This window comes from Musa acuminata, chromosome BXJ2-8, assembly GCF_036884655.1.
Source record: "Musa acuminata AAA Group cultivar baxijiao chromosome BXJ2-8, Cavendish_Baxijiao_AAA, whole genome shotgun sequence".
Lineage (NCBI taxonomy): Eukaryota > Viridiplantae > Streptophyta > Magnoliopsida > Zingiberales > Musaceae > Musa > Musa acuminata.
Genome location: NC_088345.1, coordinates 52457555 through 52475655, shown reverse-complemented (window position 1 = coordinate 52475655; position 18101 = coordinate 52457555). Strand labels below are relative to the sequence as shown.

General features: G+C 39.5%; 4 protein-coding genes across 8 annotated transcripts in view; 2 read left to right on the top strand and 2 right to left on the bottom strand.

Moving 5' to 3' along the window:
* LOC135620221 (probable phosphoinositide phosphatase SAC9) overlaps positions 1-832 on the top strand; it is a 28960-nt gene extending 28128 nt beyond the window's left edge. For both annotated transcript variants that reach the window (XM_065122983.1, XM_065122982.1), the window contains one exon: positions 424-832. In XM_065122983.1, the coding sequence (XP_064979055.1) occupies positions 424-705 (282 nt within the window). In that variant the 3' untranslated portion in view covers positions 706-832. The remainder of the gene's footprint in view (positions 1-423) is intronic.
* Positions 833-1589: 757 nt separating this feature from the next.
* LOC103995747 (endoplasmic reticulum oxidoreductin-1) lies at positions 1590-7934 on the top strand. 4 transcript variants are annotated; one of them, XR_010489663.1, is made up of 10 exons: positions 1590-1950; positions 2037-2168; positions 3854-4109; positions 4228-4338; positions 4765-4883; positions 4985-5089; positions 6686-6894; positions 6971-7090; positions 7438-7547; positions 7703-7934. XR_010489663.1 is itself a non-coding variant. In XM_009416430.3 (10 exons), exons 1-9 carry the CDS (start codon positions 1771-1773, stop codon positions 7576-7578), a joined length of 1377 nt encoding a protein of 458 aa, XP_009414705.2. In that variant the 5' UTR covers positions 1594-1770; the 3' UTR covers positions 7579-7615; positions 7703-7934. The 4 variants fall into 4 exon arrangements, 3 of the variants coding, with proteins under 3 accessions (XP_064979052.1, XP_009414705.2, XP_064979053.1); XM_009416430.3 differs by having other exon boundaries at positions 1594-1950; positions 6971-7094; positions 7438-7615; XM_065122981.1 differs by having other exon boundaries at positions 1614-1950; positions 6971-7094.
* A 4644-nt stretch (positions 7935-12578) lies between these two features.
* Positions 12579-16763, bottom strand: LOC135620220 (F-box/kelch-repeat protein OR23-like). The gene is made up of 2 exons (XM_065122979.1): positions 15674-16763; positions 12579-13042 (listed from the first exon to the last, which is right to left on the bottom strand). Exons 1-2 carry the CDS (start codon positions 16705-16707, stop codon positions 12751-12753), a joined length of 1326 nt encoding a protein of 441 aa, XP_064979051.1. The 5' UTR covers positions 16708-16763; the 3' UTR covers positions 12579-12750.
* Positions 16764-17035: 272 nt separating this feature from the next.
* LOC135620219 (pathogenesis-related protein PR-4-like) lies at positions 17036-18008 on the bottom strand. Its single transcript, XM_065122978.1, has 2 exons — positions 17613-18008; positions 17036-17301 (listed from the first exon to the last, which is right to left on the bottom strand). Exons 1-2 carry the CDS (start codon positions 17862-17864, stop codon positions 17119-17121), a joined length of 435 nt encoding a protein of 144 aa, XP_064979050.1. The 5' UTR covers positions 17865-18008; the 3' UTR covers positions 17036-17118.
* Positions 18009-18101: the final 93 nt, after the last annotated feature.

Genomic DNA, 18101 nt, shown 5'->3' with positions numbered 1-18101 from the left:
GCAAAGCAGATTCAAAATAATTTGGAATTAGAATTGTATGATAAACCTCAATATGTGCCAAATTGCCACTGTCCGTCCCATGAAGCCTTAAGCAATGAATCTGTCAGGCATCCTGAAGGATCAGGGTTCTTCAAGACTTGTCTGCAGCTAGGAATCAGATTACATACTTAAATGATGGTTGATGTGATGATCACCACATCCTTATGCAGTATACAACTTTTGTTCGGATTTCATTTTCAGCCCACCTACTTGAAAAATCTATGAAATTTCTGGTACAATATAAAATAGCTTTTTCTTAATATTATTATATGTTGGTATTCTGACAATGTGTTTCTCTAGAAGTTGAAAACATCAAGAATGATGTATAGAGAATCTTTTACAACTTGTTAGGTGTCAAAACTAAAACTCTAGCACTTTCTGCAGGAATCAAGAAAGTCTGTTGTGGTGGGGGAATATCGCCTTCCGGAAGTTAAATCTGGCACAGCTCTTTACTTTGATTTTCCACGCCCGTTACAGGCTCAAGTCATCGTTTTCAAACTACTTGGAGATGTCACTGCCTTCGCGGATGATATAGCTGAACAAGACAACACAAGCCTTCGAACACTTCCATCAGCTTCAGGCTTGTCTTTATCAAATAGAATTAAGTTGTATTACTATGCAGATCCATATGAGCTCGGAAAATTAGCGAGTTTATCTGCAATTTAGTTGCATTTCATGTAGATAAGGACACCAAATGACATCCCATTTTCAAGCTAAGTTGATTTGGCTTCTTGTAGAGTGAAAAACCAATAATTACGTAAGATATACAGCTGAGGCTTTTTTTATTGCTCAACTTCTGTTCCTGCAGCACTACATCTGAGAGAATAGTGCCTGCAGTTGGGATCTTTTAAGGTAGCAAGAGCAGAGCACGCAGTTGCAATAAGCTTACCAAAGAGCAAGATTTAAGCATGTTCATCCAAACATGCTTCCTTCACAAATATCATATCATTTTGTCTTGTAAGGTACTACAACCAAGTTTATGATTCGGTGCAGTTGACATTATACTTTGACAAATGACTTGAGGAAAATAATGTAGAATCAGCTGAACTTTAATCTCAATATTTCCCACAAGAATAAAATCCTAGAAGATACATTCACTTGAAGCTTCATCCCATAAATTCTTAAAGATATTAGCTAGTAACTGGTAAATACTTTGGTTTGGGATCAAATCTAGTTTTTATGATGCATATACTTCCTTCGTAATAAAAGAAAATGACATATTTAATTCATAAGTGGATATTATGAATGGTTGCGTGGCAAGTAATAAAGCTATCAATCCTCTTTTGAGGATCCGCGGAGTATAATACTTTTGGTGTCTCCTTTTACCACCGGACTCTTCGATGCGATTGGTGTTTCGGATCGGATATGTAATCCATCTCTGTATGATAACAAAAATATATCACATAAATTTATTATAAATGATATTTCAAGTGAATATACATAATATGAAGGCTGGATTGAACGTGAAGAAGAATGGTAGCTTGATGTTGTTTTTGGGAACCGCTGCGTCCAACCCACTGTAAACTAAAACGGTGATCGTGCCCCGCCACTTGTTTCTCTCTTTTTCCGGTCGAAGGTTTCCACCCGCGGCAATTCAATTCTACGAATACCTTGTCTACGTTGACTCTCTATATATTTGATCCTCTCGTTCAGAACACGCGCGATGGTTTCAATCCTCTTCTTCCTCCTCCTCCTCCCAGCAGATTCGCGGTAGCAGTAGCCGGAGCTCCAATGGGAAAGGCGGGGGGCTCCTCCTCCGGCGATGGCGGCAACGCGAAGAGCCACCGGATATGCGCCTGGGCGGCCGTTGTCGCCCTGGTCGCCGTCGCCCTCGCAATCGCCGCAGGCTCCAGAAACGCCCCCGAGATCCCTGACTCCGCCACCGGCAACAAGTCTTGTGAGTGTCTCCCGGTAGGTTTCCTGCTTAAAGGTTTGATTTGGCTTGGTGGGATTTGTTGCCTGGGGGCTGATATCGGTGTGAGACGACGACATCGTAGGGATCCAGGAGCTACACGGGCTTGGTGGAGGACTGCTGCTGCGACTACGAAACGGCGGATTCGCTGAACGAGCAAGTGCTGCATCCGATACTCCAGGAGCTTGTGAAAACGCCCTTTTTCCGTTATTTTAAGGTACTCCGGTGGAATTCGTTCCTTCCTAGTATTTTTTTTTTCTTCTTAGGCTTCTTTTCTTGTGTGCTTGTATATTTATATATCCAATCGGATCACTTCGAAACCTCGTTAGGATTAATGCCCATGGCAGCAACAAATCTCTCTCTCTCTCTCTCTCTCTAACAGCTTTAAGATGTGGTAGTGAAGTCTACTTTATGAAATGTTAGTGTTGATTTATAAAGAACACGTGCTAGTGAAATTACATGACAATTTCTATTGCTACTTTATGAGATATTAGTGAAGATTTATAAAGAACACCATCTATTATACTTATTAGAACTAAAACATTATGGACTCTTCATTGTGCTCTCTATTAACAGTAGGGGTTGGATCCTACACGAGCATATATTCACCTTCTCACTGCGTGACATAGTCTTCCTTGGTCGGTGCTCTAGGTATTCAATTCACAATCCTTGCCAATGTCCTAATGTTTCCTCTAAAAGTTTCCACGGTTTATTGCATGCTATATTTTTCTTCTTTGAGTTAAACTCATCTATCTTGACATTCTTTAATCAGAATCATTATCCAATGTGTTGTTTTCTAAGCATGCAACGTTTTTGTAGATGGTTTTGTTGCTATCCTCTAAACATTTTGCTTTTTGGTTGAGGGACAGTAGAATGTTTCCAGCCACCAGTAGGCGCAGTTATATATTCAACTGACCTCTCTTGTTTATGAGGCTATTCAGGCTATTCTCTTTGATCTCCCTTCTGTGCTTTCTACGACTTCTTATCCATTTGTATTAGTTGTGTGCCTTCAATTTTCTAATATAGCATTACTATGATTGTATTTAGTATATTTCATGACATTCTTAATTGTTGTAATTTGTAAACTCCTAAAGCTTTTTGCCTTGTCCTAGAGTTTATTGATTTGATCTCTGATATAGTTATGGACTTTTAAGGCTGATCCTTTTGGTCATTTGTTGAGTAACTATTAATTAATGAATGTCTTTGATTACATCAATATAGTTCAACTGCATAATTTTCTCATTTAATAAACATACTATTCCTAATTTCAGGAAAAATGTTGCAATGTGCTTTTATAGGTTGCCTAACCAATGTGCAGCTTCCATCATCTTCTTACTTTGCATGCATTGTTTGAATAACACCATGATTTACTTGTTTGTACAAAAATAAATTGGTATCTAGTACAAATTCCATATCTTGATCTGTCCAGTCACTCTGTTATTTCCCATCGTGGCAGATATACTCAATTTTGGACTTGTTTGCACAACCTTTTGTATCTTCTTTTTTCTTATACCAAAATTTATGAGAAAAATTAGGTAGTTGCTTACCATTTAAGAAACTATTGAGTTCATTTTACTGGTTAACAACAGAATTCATGATGTTGTTATTAACTATTTTGATTATTTGAATGAATAAATTATATTCCTATTTATTGAACTTAATCTAAACTTTGGAGGAATTCGTTTTTCAACCAAAGCTCTGCCAAATATTCTGTCTTGACTGATATGCTTTCGTATATTTCCGGTTTCCTGCATCAATCGGTCTATATGTCCACCATTTTCTTGCCTTATGGAAATTCATTGTTATGCTTCTATAGTTATATGTTTCACATGCTTAGAGCTCTTCAAGTTTTTGCAACGTGAATCTTGTTTCTCAGAAACTGTTCTATTGTTGATTTGCTAGGTAAAATTGTGGTGTGATTGCCCATTCTGGCCAGATGATGGGATGTGCCATCTTCGGGATTGTTCTGTCTGTGAGTGTCAAGAAAGCGAGTTTCCAGAGCCGTTTAAGAAATCCTCCGGTGTGCTTTCTGCTGATGATGTGATTTGTCAGGAGGGAAAACCACAAGCTGCTGTGGATAGGACTCTTGATGACAAAATTTTTAATGGGTGGATTGAGATTGACAATCCCTGGACTTATGATGATGAGACTGATAATAGTACCCTCCAGCTCTGATTTACTATTAGATTCATTTTGTGTTTTTCAGTTGCTTTTCTTCCCAATTGTATTTGATTTTGCAAACTAGAAATTTATCGATGCATTTCATTTTCTTGCAGCTGCAATGACATATGTCAATCTCCAACTGAACCCGGAGAGGTACACTGGTTATGCGGGTCCATCAGCTCAAAGGATATGGGCTGCTGTTTACCAGGAAAATTGCCCACAATGTTAGTTATTTTGGTAGTTTATTTCCTTCTTATCCGTACTTTTGTAATATTGTATTGTTGTTTTTAACACCATGATTATGAGCATGCTCTGTCTAATTTTTATTACTAGAGTACTCTTTTTCATAATTGTTTCCTGTATCTCCATCCTTGTTAGTTTCTTGGTTATGGGGATAGCAGTAGCACAACTTAATAATTTTATGTATCTGAATAAACTATCAAGAAATAGATCATGCTTTGTACATAACATGAGAATTTATAGTATTTTTCATCAAACAAGTTTATTGACTGAGTTTGTGGTATTTTTTTCTCACTTCAATCCAAATTTTATCTTGTATGACTGTGACATTGCTTGGTTGGGTACATAATGAAAGAAATCTCGTGTTGTACTACTACTATCTTTGTTATCTTGAACTTTATCTTTTTCAGATCCTTCTGAAGATCTGTGTCATGAAAAGAAGGTGATGTACAAATTGATCTCCGGGCTGCATTCCTCAATTTCAGTTCACATAGCTTCTGATTATCTCCTTGATGCATTTACCAATTTGGTATTTTTTTTCTGCACACTCCCTTGAGCTACCTGACTTTTTTTTTTATGTGCTTTTCATTAGTGATAATCTCAGGTGTACTTTCTTCTGAATGAATGCAGTGGGGGCAAAATCTGGAGTTGCTTTATGATCGAGTGTGGAAGCACCCAGATCGTGTCAGGAATTTATATTTTGTCTATCTCTTTGTTCTGAGGGCAGTGACAAAGGTAACCCATTCCAATCCCGCTAGTATAGTGGAATTAAATTCTCCATTTGCAGAAAGATAATTAATGTTTATGATATTTCTATATTTCTATCATCCTTAACTTTTATATCAAGTTTTGACCATAAGATTTAGTTTCAGACATGTGAAACATTGCTTAGTGCTTCTCAGACATGATATTATGGTTCATGATCATAATTTAGTCTTCCAGGATATTGGAACAATAAAGAAAGTTTTACTTGAGGTTCCCCTTTTGTCAATATCAATGTATAAGCATGTGAGCTTTCACTCAGTGCCTCAAACTTTATTTTCTTATAAAATTTCCTCCTTGGCCTTAAACAAATAGGATCACAGCGTGTTTAAAGTCTTGACAGCCATGGCCACTATAGAATCTCAGGAGGTTTAGGTCTATGCAGCCTTAGCCTCATGTGCAGTAAAATACTGTTTCCATGACTTGATTTGCTACCACTGTGCCAAGGCTCACTCACTAGTAGGTGGGATGTGTATGCTGCAAAATAAAAATGGTCTACTGATGGAAGGAACTAATTTTTCGTGGTGTTGTTATTAGTAAGAAACATAGTGTTGATTTATTATCTCGAATTTTGCTATAGCACTAAATATTTGGGTTATATATGAGGATGTAAATCCTGGTATTGACAATGTTTTATAGCAGTCATGCAATTATAACGCAAACAACCGTCTGCCTTGCCTAACAAAATGCAGAACTTTTTATTTGATTCAATTTGTCATTAAGTAAGACGTTTCTATGCAAGTAACCTTCTGTCTTTCCTAACAATATGCACAAACTTTCAGTTGATTTAATCTATCATCAACAAAGTGGGATCCTTGCCCTTCGCTGTGGTAACTGTACTGAATCCTTCTTTTTTCCCTTTGTTTTCCACTGTACTGTTGCCTCTTCCCAATCCTCTTGATATTTAACCCAAAAAGATTTTTGAATATATTAAAGTGGTTCTTCATCTACTTATTTGACATGATATTTTTCATTCCTTATTATATAGATCGTGGATTAATGTGGCATGTCATGCTAGCGGATAACTGACATGGGATTTCATGCCAATCAGCATGATTTTCTGTGTCAATTCGTGCTTGTTGGAACATATTGTGTGGACATATTTCCAGATTAAGACCTTGTTCCTGGCCTCATAATTGTCGATGACTCTTGCAGGAGTGTTCCCTTGGGAACATTTCATCAAAATGTGGTGCACCTTAAATCATAATACAAGCAAATGGCATATTTCAATGAAATGCAATGTATTTTTTTCTTTAACATCATATAAAATATGTTGAATTAAGCCATTCTAGTATTGGTTTAGCTTTCCTCATGCTGCTAAAATGATTGATGTTCTGACATAGCCTTTAGACTGTCTTTTGGTTTCTGCATCAGACACCCAGTGGACCTGTGTTGAGGATTACTTTGGATCATACGAATTACTTCCTTGCATGAATGAACATGCATACATGTGTATTTCCACGTGCATGTGTTTTGGCTTGATCTGTCTCATGTATAATGTACTTGGCATGGTTGACCTAAGCTTCGTCTGCTGCCTTTAGTAACATTCTTCTAGTTGATGTGCTTCAGGCTGCAGATTATTTGGAACAGGCCGAGTACAACACTGGCAATCCTATAGAGGATTGGAAAACTCGATCATTGGTGAGACAGCTACTTTACAATCCCAATCCTATAGATGTTTCTGCTTGCCCGGTACCCTTTGATGAAGCCAAGCTCTGGCAAGGTGAAAATGGGCCCGAGCTGAAGCAGCAGATTCAGAAGCAATTCAGAAACATCAGGTTTGCATTTGGCAACTCGACATGTAACTTATTGGACATGCCTGTTGCACTAACCAAATTTATTTGCATGTTACAGTGCAGTAATGAACTGTGTGGGATGTGAGAAATGCCGGCTGTGGGGAAAACTGCAAGTCAATGGTCTAGCAACAGCTTTAAAAATTCTTTTCTCTGTTGATGGTGAAAACAACCAAAACCAGTCAGTATGTTACTTTCATCATGAATATCCTTCCTGAACTTATTTCATCCATATAAATACTAGGTTTTGCCAAAAAAATGAAACCCACTTTAAGAAGTTGAGAAGTTGGTCATGGTAGTACTGACTGATTATCTGATCTCAACTGTCATGTTGGAAGCTTGAAATAGACTAATAAAATGGAAAACAGAAAGGGAAACTATCAGAGAAAAACTACGAGATACAGATTTTTCTTGGTCGATTTTTTAGGACAATTTTCCCTTTTCTTTGCTTAAAATGGAAATGTCTGGAAGTATCTAAAGAGTGATTCCTAGATACTTTTCCTGATGCATTTTGATGTGGATTTTCAGCTGCAGCTGCAAAGAAATGAAGTGATCGCACTGTTCAACCTTCTAAATAGACTCTCAGAGTCGTTAAAATTCGTTCATGACATGGAACCTCTCATGGAGAAGATGGAAAGGCATGATTCTAACCCCACAGCTACTTCATAGCAAGACAATTCTTTTCCTTTTTTGCATTAATACTCTGGTGAGCCTTCTCCCGCCTCCCTTCTTCTTGCAATCCATCTTTATCTCATCATCCTCTCAACAGTTTGCTTTCTTTCTGACTTGCCAGTTTTTGTGCCCCCGGCGAGGCAGAAAAGGCAGACACACAACCCTTTGAAAATACGACATATACCTGATGGTGTTGGAATAAGTAAATCATGTAGTTGAAGGATTTTATGAGAAAGGGAAACATATTTGCTCAATTCAATGCTTCTGTGTGCCATTAAATTATGGTCTTGAGCACAGTGATTTTTGTATCATTTAGTTCTTCAAAGATGCTGGCGGCTATGCCATTGTTTGCAGATCCATCTTTTAAACAACTGTGACTCTCCATGGATGGTTCTCATACTGACTTTCCCTTATTAATATTGCCATGGCAATATATTTCTTTATATATTTAGATTTTCCACAAGATTCCCTCTCATTAGCATTCATCTAAAAACTTTGATCCATTTCTACTAATTGTTGTTAGTGGTGATTTTTTTATTTAAATTTTAAAGTAATTAAAAATAAAAATATCTAAAATACTCTTTATGTATGTATGTATATGTATATGTATGTATGCATATATATATATGTATATATATTTATATATATATATATACATATATGTATATTTATTTATATATATATATATACATATATATACATATATACATACACATATATATATATACACACGTGGAAAATGTTCGATTCGTGAAGTGATCATATTAGAAAAGCAAGACAAAGGATAAACGTGATTGACGTGAGTAGGCAGTTGAATTCCTGCATTTGACTGCAGAGGAAGAAGGACACCTTAATTGACTGACTGTTCACATAAGTTCCAAATCCAGAATTTGATGCGTGCCACTCGAGTTCTTCATTAATCACATAAGCCCACACTATATATAAATGTGCTCATGTATGCTTCTATTATGCATAAATGTGATCCCTCGCGTTCTTAATTCTTAGATCTATAAAAAAAGAAGGCGAGTGATGAGGGAATTGAATAGACAGACGAATTATCAGCTTTGGTTCATGAATCATCGTGTGACAAAAGTCAAGTAGAACATTTTGTTGGATTTACAGAGATAAACAACTTTGTTCAAGGTTGGATCATTGGCGGTCCACATGGTAATCATTTTCAACTTAAATATTGGAATAAGATATGATGAAGGCATAAAGAAAAAAGTTCATTGATAACACACGCAAAAAGTCAGAAAGAAAGTTGCGGGAATTTAATGAGACAAGTGAATGGAATCCATCAAAAAATGAAAAGAAATGTGAAGAGAAAGATGAATGATAGTTTAAGCATGTTCTTATGTGAAGCAGCTACTTCCACGTTCATGATCAGAGTCCTTCTTTCTTTCTCGGCATCTGCGTATACATACATGCCGGTCGTCGTCGTCGACCTCAATTCTTACAAGGACCGCAGGTGTGTGTGTTGGGGTCATGGGTGCAACACGAAGGCCCCGACGGCGTCACCGGCCCTTGAGGCAGCGACTGCAGCAAGAGGCCGCCGTGCTCTCGCCACCACCGCCACTCTCCTTGCGTCGGCCTCCCCGCCATCATCGGAGGCTGCAAGCTTGCAACCAGTAGCAGCAACAACACCAGCTGCCTCATCGTCGCCGTGGCCTCTCTCTCTCTCTCTCTCTCTCTCTGTATATATAGAAGAGGAAGATCTCTCTCTCTCTCTGATCGTCGTATTCCCCTCGCCACTTCGAAAGCGGGAATTCGTCGCAACGTTGCTGTTGGGATTTAAGAGGGCTTGAAAACACCATAGTCAACGTTCTAACTTTTGCGTTGATTCAATGCGCCGCCGTGGACGGGATCAAAGGATCGGAAGTGGGGAGTAGGTGGGTCGATCTCTCCACCTACCTCGCCGATTGCCTCCACGAGTTCACTCGCCCCGGACATCATACCGTCACGTCGATTGCCTTGGCCACTATCTTATCTATATTTTTACCTCGTTTTAGCTCTATGGTGTTTCGATTGCATGACAAATACAAGAATATCGAGAATGTAGTGACAGTTTGGGAAGAAGAAGAAGAAGCAGCAGCAGCAGCAAATTTTGCAGACAGAAATACAATCAGACGTTTGATTTCTATCAAAACATGAAAGAAGAAAATCCCAATCTGTTGTTTCTGGAAATTGCTATGTTCAGACATGCTTGCATTAGTTGCATGGAAACTCTGACACTTGCTATGTAATTTTAGTGCATAAACTAAGAATCAGGATAATAATACATGATGGAACAGCCTTGGCAGTAAAATGGAAGAACACTGTACCGAGTTCGTCTGACGTGATAATGATGATATATATACGTATTTTTCTTCTTTATATTTCTTCGTTTGTATAGATTTTAATGCATGAAATCACATACAAAGCGTTCCCTGTGAGAACACTGCGTATGATAACTTGCAATGCTGCGAAGTTCATGGAATTAGGTTTACTCCACGCTTACGTGCAATGATCGTAAACATGGAAATGGATAATGTTCCTGCAAGTAAGTTCGCCATGCAAATGGCTGCATAGTGTTCGTTTCTTCTTCCTTGTCGGAGCAAAGAAGTCATGTCATCACCATCCCATGCGTGAGCAATCTAATCTCGCGATGACAAAGACCATTAGTTTCTTTCTTGGCTTTCGCACACATACCTTACGGAGAACAAGGAGAACACAAACGCTCTCACAAGTAGCGATCACACTCCAAAGCATTCAGCATAAAAAGCAATCTCGGTCACACATACATAGATATCACGGGTATGGTAATCCATACCTCTCACAGCATACCCTAATCTCGATCGACTTCGAACTCGCCGAGACTGCATATGATACGTATACCTAAGTATAGTTTCATCCGATCAATGATGCGGACAATGAGGACCGCCGCCATGCGCATCCGCTGTGGGATTGTTGGTGCAGTTCGAAGGAAGGGACGCCTGTGGTGGCTTATGCTTCCGCTGCAGGAGGTCGTTGTTGTGGTGCAGAGGCCTCGCTGCCGCTAAGAGATGCAAGCCTAACATGGCCAGCAGCAGCAGCATGAGAGCTTTGAAGATGGAGGCCATGTCGTGTGAGCAAGTGTCGTATGGGGTTCGTTTGATCGATGGGCGATGATGGAGTTAATTTATAGAAATGGCATTTCCTGTTCTTGATCCTGAAACCTACTGAAACTTTCACACTGGGCTTCCCAAGCAGAGAGATGGCATTTCCTGTTGTTGATCTTGAAACTTACTTGGAACTTTCACACTGGGCTTCCTATGGTGACTCTCCACACAGTAGCCCAGTGTGAAAGTTCCAAGTAAGTTTCAAGATCAACAACAGGAAATGCCATCTCTCTGCGAACTTTAAACACTTGGCTTCCTCTGCTGGCTCCTCGAGACAGTAGCAGAGAGAGAGAGAGAGAGAGTCTGAAGTGATCAGTTGACGTTGCATGGGTTCAGACTACAGATGACGTTTGCATTGCGAAGCTGCCGAGAAACACCTCACCATTTGTGTGCCGATTACGGACAAGGAAAAGAAGAGGGAGAGAGAGAGAGAGAGGCCGCAGAAAAGATAAGATCTCATATATTCTTCTTGCCGAAAGAGAAACACAAGGAAAAGTATGGGTATTTAAGAGAGAAGAATACTTCTTACGTCAGAATGATTTTGGTAAGCAGGTTAAAGTAAAAGCTTTGTTCAAATTAGCCCACCTAATAAGCTTATGTTGGTGAGAGAGGGAGAGAGAGAGAGAGACAGAGAGAGAGAGAGAGAGACATAGAGAGAGAGAGAGAGAGAGAGAGAGAGATAGAGAGAGGCCTCATGTGTGGTAATGGTCATGTAAACTCTTGTAGGAATCTTGATTAGATTCTAATTATGATTATTTAGCAATAATGAATTACAGATATATTTTCGGATTACGAATCAAATAAAAAGTAATTTTAAACAACGATATCGAAAAATATATCTCTTTTGATATTAATATATTGTTATTTGATTTTACAATTTAATATAAAATTTATTTTATATAATAATAATATGATTATGATTTTACGTTTATATTAGGTTGACTAGTTGACTCTCCTCGAGAAGGTGCCGAGTACATGAAGTCAACGCTTCCCACCCTGCATCGCAAGTGGGGGGTTGGGAGGAGGAATCCCACCAGATATGGTTTCACAAGGAGTGAAACGAAGAAGAAGGCGGCTTCCGTGAGTACAAAAGCAGCATGCAAGAGATTTGATTGAGAAACATAGTATGCATCATCTAATTCCAACATATTGGCTGCCATTTTCCACCAAACTTCTCTTCTCGTCTCTTTCTAATCACTACTCCATAAGATATATCATTCAAAGCTCGATCGCTGTCTCCTACTAACTCTCTACCTTTGCTTAAACAAATCGATCGTCATCGTCGACAAAATCCTTTGTGGGCCTCCTTCTCTGTTCAGCTTTTGATGATGATGATGATGATGATGATGATGATGATGATGATGATGATGATGATGATGATGATGATGATGATGATGATGATGATGATCGTTATCGTCGACAAGAACCTGATTCGATTTTTCTCTGTTTATGATTGCATTTTTCAACTTAATTTTTTCTTCAGAAAATAAAAAAATTTTCAAAAGTAAACTTGCATGCTAATCTTTTATTAGTTCATTTCGATGACAGTTCAACTCATTCCGTCTAGCTTTATGATCTTAATAGCGGTAAAAGATTCACGAAAGCTCACTGTAAAAAAGATTTTTTTTTTTTTAGGCATTGACTTTATTGGTTTGTATGATTCATAGTCAATGGCATGATTAAAAACAGTGATGCAATTTTCATAATTATAATTTTACATATATTATTTAATTTTACAAATAATGATTTATCACTATCATACTAAAACATTATGTGAAAACTATTTAACCACAATGTTTGTGGTTAACAAAGTGCACAATAGAATTGCCAGTGTGATGAGACAGGCACACGAAACAACCGTGAACTAAGCCAATTGCATATTCCCTGTACAAAGATCAAATTGTTCCAACTCAATTTATGCGGCTATACATAAGCATCAAGTTATTTGTTACAGAGTTCCAACAATAGAAGATCTATCTATATAAGCTCTGGCTATTTATGATAAGATGATACATCCCAACCACAGAGCACATTATAGTTGAATTGTGCATGTGACGGCGGCTTTGAAATCGATGAGGCGGTTGAAAGGTGGGTTTGTTGTTAGAAATCTCCATCTCTTCTTTCGAGGGTCGTAGATTTGAATCTCTATCGTGAGTCTTTTCTTGGACACTCTTCGTTGATCTGATGTATTTTGACACTGTATTATTAGTGTTGTCAACACATACAACTCCCCGTTCATTGCGACAAAGCCACACGAGCCGTTTAAGGGAATCTTTCTTGGCAAGCTAGACTCTTTTATCCATCGATTTAAAGCAAAGTCATATCTGCAATGCAAGTTTTCCACGATGATGATACTAGGAAACAGGATATCTTGAACTATATAAATACCAGACTGGGAAAAGATCTCTCAAGAAGTTAGCAAAATAGCATTTCTTAGGCAACATAACATACTAAACACCTCAATTTCTGTAGCATAATCTATATTTGTACACTATGACTGGAACATAATCTATATCTGATCAAGGTGTTCTATGTAAGACATCAGCGAATGCTCAATTATCTGAACCAGGCATGAAAGCTTTAAGATCTACAAGCCACTAGAACTTATGAACAAAACCTTAAATTTGAACTGTTAGCCAACACATGGCTAACATTTATATATAGTGACAATATCATGAACAAAACCTCATTGTCAAGAGAAGATAGAGCAGACTCGAAAATATCATGAGTTTAAATTGTACAGAAAATTTATTCTGAACATACTACATAGGGAGTTCACGAATTATACGATGATAATAGCTAACACAAACTGAAGTTGTTAACAGTAGTCATCGTCCATAATATATTATGCTAATATCTTTCGGACGATCTAATGAAATTCTAGTATTTAAGTAGTTAAAAAATGCACCACCTAAGAAGCCTATATTATTTGTTATCGTAAAATAAGCATGATATAAAAAGCAACATACTCCAAGAATCAGCTCTCTTCTAGAATTGCATTAGATCCAGGGACTTAAGGCAGGGCAAATGAGGAAGAACGCACGAGTAAAGGCACAACACAATTTCACATGTTATATCATATATCTATGCCCAGACGTTAAGGTGGTCAAAGAGTTCCACTGAGACGAAGAAACAAAAAGAATAAACTGACAACCATAGCTCGTACCTGTAATTCCCAAAAAACAGACGATAAGAGAAACCGCTCCTTCGCCTTGTGTAAACCCACCAAACTACAAATGATCTTTCAAATCATTCATTGTGATCTCAATGAATTCTAGATGTTCCCATTAGCTAGAGTTTCTTATCATAAAGGTAAAAGCGTTCGAAATCGGCTGAAGAATAAGTTCATTCATCGAATTGACTATCAAATGGCAAAATCATTCGATCTAATACATTACTACATGGTGGGGTACAACAATATCGTGGACCGACATACAATCAGTTCAGATATAACTTGGACTTAACAATGTCCAAAAATTTCAAACTTAAAACTGTGAGCAAAAAGATACCAAAAAATGATGGCATAGGAGAATACGCTTTGGAGAATAAATATGAATAGCACAAAAAGGGAAAAGACAAGGTCAGTCAACTAAAAGAGCTAAATTTCACTTAGTATTCATTTAAAAATATCACTTTCTATCAGAAAGACTTCTCCCAGTACTTCTTTACTTGACCCCAAACAGTGTATACAGTAGCAAAAAGACATATTTAGTTAAGATTCAGATTTCCATCAGTTATTTCTGAGAAGAACACCTAGATCTTTAAAAAGATGGATCCTAATAATTCGCATCAAGATAGATACTGAAGATAAGATTCATGGCATGAATTTAGTTCGGACAAAAGAATATAAAACAAAATCCTAGTTGATAATTCAGATATTCCACATGCCATTTTTCATATTTGGAATGTTTTAAGTGCATGTATCAGGCGCACACACTGAACTGTATATAATTCAGATATGCTGCACACCATTTTTCATATTTGGAATGTTTTAAGTGCATGTATGAGGTGCACACACTGAACTGTATATAATTACAGTAGTAACACATCTGCCTGGATGACTTCACCTGTAAAATTTTGTCGGTCTCCTGCTTTAAATTTTGGCAGCTACTAAAATAACAAGTAGAGAAAGTATTTCATTATTATATCTTGCCATACCATTAATTTTCTCTTCCTTCCATCTATTCGAGTCCAATAAAAAGATACTTTCTCTACTCGTTATTTTTTGAATAATATCAAATTGGGTGTCAGAGCAACTTGTCCTACATCACTCATATTATAAGGCATTTCTTTGTTTCTTGGATTAGCTAGTTATTCTCCAATGTTTCAACAGTGTATTAGATCAATTAACAAAACATATTCCGGGTTTTCCAACAAAGGTTGACAAGGTTTGCTTCCAAAGAGGCACCCATTCAGTAATCATATTTAGTTGTTAACTTCTGTTTATTATGTATGAAGTTAAATAAACTTCTTATTTAGTTGTTAACTAGAAGATTGCAGATATCCTTGACATTCTAATGCTTCGCAGATATTGTCAACATCATAACAATAACTGATAAGGAACAAGCGTAGATTCTCAAAGAAGAAAACACAAAGATACGATCAGGTGTACAGCAAGAAAGCTCAGCTAACTAATAAGGACAAATCAAAATTCAGACAACCAGAAAGTAATGCTGATGCTTCTCTTTGCATACAAGTTCATCATTTAGGATTATCAGAAAAGAAAAAAACACATTCCATAAATGCAACATACAGAAGAATGAAGGCAGTACAATACAAACCGAAGAAAGTTGAAGCCTACAATTGCAGTGATGAACTCTCTTCCAAGACTTTCATAATAATAATGTTTATAGCAGTGTCCCAATCCAACATTTGCAACTCGTAATTCAGTTCAAGAAGCAATCAAATGCAAAACCGTATTTCGGTATCAATTAATCACAGATCAAAAATGTTACCTGAAAATATTATTTGAGTCGAGCATGAAAATCTCCTTCACCTGACCATCCTCTCCATCGAGTGGTGCCACTGCCCCGAGCTTCCTTCTCTGCCCTTCCTCCCACATGTCTTCCACCTCCCTCCATTTCCCACTCTTCAGGCCCAGCACCATAGCGTTCTTGTAGTACACATCAGCCGGCACAACGCCTGAGACCGTCCGATAGTCGCCGTACCCTCCCATCACCCAGAACTCTTCTTCCTCACCAGCGTCCCTCTTGACCAAGAACCCCACACACCCGGCTCTGTCCCTCGGCAGACCTTTACGCATCCTCCACTCGCCCTCTTTCACGTCGTAGCACTCCACCGAGCTCATCCGACTACCTTCCAAGGGGAACATCGAGTGGCGTGAGCCACCGCCAGCCACGATGATTCTGCCCTCATCCCCGTCGCCCCCATTCTCGGACGGACGCAACGGCGCGCAGGCGAAGCTGCCACGGGGGAGGAGCATGTCAGGGAGGCGTTCCCAGGAGAGCGGAGGCGGCGCGGCGAGGTTGAGGCGGTGGGCGGCAGCAGAGGCGATGGGGTGACCAAGGGGGTAGGAGCGGGCGTCGAACTGGGACCCGCCGAGGACGTAGAGGTGGTGGCCGAGAGCGACAGGGACGAAATTGGAGAGGCCATAGCGGTGGTAGTTGCAGGGCATCCGGGGGAGCGGGGCCCATGCGGCGGTGGCCGTGTCGAAGAGGCAGGGCGGCGTGATGGAGGGGTCAGCGGGAAAGAGGGCGAGGAGGTGGTGGCAGGGGAGGCGGAGCCTGCGGCGGAGAGGGAAGAGGACGAGCGGGGTGAGGAGGGCGCGCCACGACCGGGAGATGACGCGGAGTCGGGACTGGTGAGAGTAGGGTAGTGACGCTAGGATCAACTCTGCGATGTCGTCGGGGAGGCCCGGAATCAGGGCTCCTCCGCCCGTGGCGTTTAGGGTTAGGGTTTCGATGGCGAAGGAGGAGCAGGATGAGGCAGAGGCAGAGGCGGAGGCGGAGGCGGGCGACAGCGACGCCATCCCGCGTAGAACGAGAGCGAAGGATCGAGGAAACGATTTCGAGGGTAAAGACGTCAATTTGATCTCCTTTTAACATAAAAGAAAACAGTGGTATCAACGTTGCTAAAAGTTCGCTCCCGTTTCCAGCATTACAAGTTCTATAAGCGACTGATCCGCTAATTCGATCGAGGAAACGATTCCGTTTCCCCCTTCCACTTCGATTCTCCGGTCGAGATATCGAGAATTCCGATAATTCAGAGTCAAAATCGATAATTCCGATAAATATATTTAATCTCAAATAACTAACACGAGTGAGTGTTTTTGAGATCCACCTCACAATAAAATATAATTTTTGAAACACACAAAACATCATGTCATAGATAAAAGCATAGCATCAGCATCATTGTTACAACAGGAAACAAAAACATTAAGCTAAAAAGACGAATCTCCCCCACAGTCAACAAACTCGTAGTCAACCATCAGATGGCCCTTCTCATACCCACTTCCATCCGTATCGATCTGAGAGAAGACCTCCCAATCTAAATCCAGCCCTCCATTTCCACATTGATCCACAATCCTGACCGTCGTTTGGACTCCCGTCGCCGTGTTCGTCACCTGCACCATTTATCCGTATAATTATTATCCCAACAAAAAGATTATTAAGGTCTTCATAGCTTTTATATATATAAATAAAATACAAATCTGACCACTTATTTAAATTATCAAAGTTTTATTCATTAATTAGACATGACGATTTTTTAAGGATATTTAATTTTTATTATTAGGATGAAATAGAAGAACACTGAAATATATTTATTACTCTCTAATCTCTTATGTTCTTTTCGCAATATTTTCCATATGTTTCATATTGTTAATAATGTTTTTGGAAAATGTTAAATTTAAGGTTCAATCAGTTGATCTCTTACCAGCAAGCAGCGGCCGCAAGCGTCTCGCCCGGTCGGTCCGACGGGGCCGCAGAAGGCGGTCCACCCGTACCTCGCCCGCCACTCCAGCGACTTGTCGGCGTCCCACGTCGAACAGTACGCGCCGACGGCCATCAGGTCCCAATTGTTCTCCTCCGGATAGTAGTAATGGTACGTCGCCCGCACGTCCGCCGCTTCCTGCGCGCTAGCCGCTGCGATGAGGCACAGCAGCGTTGCAGCGACGTAGCTCGCCATGGCTTTGGTTTGGACGGAGAGCCGGGGGGGGGGCTCTACTTGCGGATGCCGTTTAAGCGTTCGACGAAATGACCTCCTTAGGAAAATATGTCAAGTGGCGGTGGTGATGAGTTGACCATAGCTTGATGGCCGCAAGTAAGCATTCGTGTATCATTTAGTAATTTAGCATCTTATAATAAAATTGATTTAAATCAAAATGGTCATTGGCGAGCCGGGAAACGGGTCAAGCCGGTTCGT

What these genes read in the sequence shown, in the direction of transcription:
- LOC103995747 (XM_065122981.1), top strand. Translation starts at nt 1,771, where the DNA reads ATGGGAAAGGCGGGGGGCTCCTCCTCCGGCGATGGCGGCAACGCGAAG. An exon ending in TTGATGCATTTACCAATTTG is followed by an intron (nt 4,884 to 4,984) that starts GTATTTTTTTTC and finishes GAATGAATGCAG; the next exon opens with TGGGGGCAAAATCTGGAGTT. An exon ending in AAAACAACCAAAACCAGTCA is followed by an intron (nt 7,095 to 7,437) that starts GTATGTTACTTT and finishes GTGGATTTTCAG; the next exon opens with CTGCAGCTGCAAAGAAATGA.
- LOC135620219 (XM_065122978.1), bottom strand. Translation starts at nt 17,864, where the DNA reads ATGGCGAGCTACGTCGCTGCAACGCTGCTGTGCCTCATCGCAGCGGCT. An exon ending in CTTGCGGCCGCTGCTTGCTG is followed by an intron (nt 17,302 to 17,612) that starts GTAAGAGATCAA and finishes TAAATGGTGCAG; the next exon opens with GTGACGAACACGGCGACGGG.
- LOC135620220 (XM_065122979.1), bottom strand. Translation starts at nt 16,707, where the DNA reads ATGGCGTCGCTGTCGCCCGCCTCCGCCTCCGCCTCTGCCTCTGCCTCA. An exon ending in GACTCAAATAATATTTTCAG is followed by an intron (nt 13,043 to 15,673) that starts GTAACATTTTTG and finishes CTTGCATTGCAG; the next exon opens with ATATGACTTTGCTTTAAATC.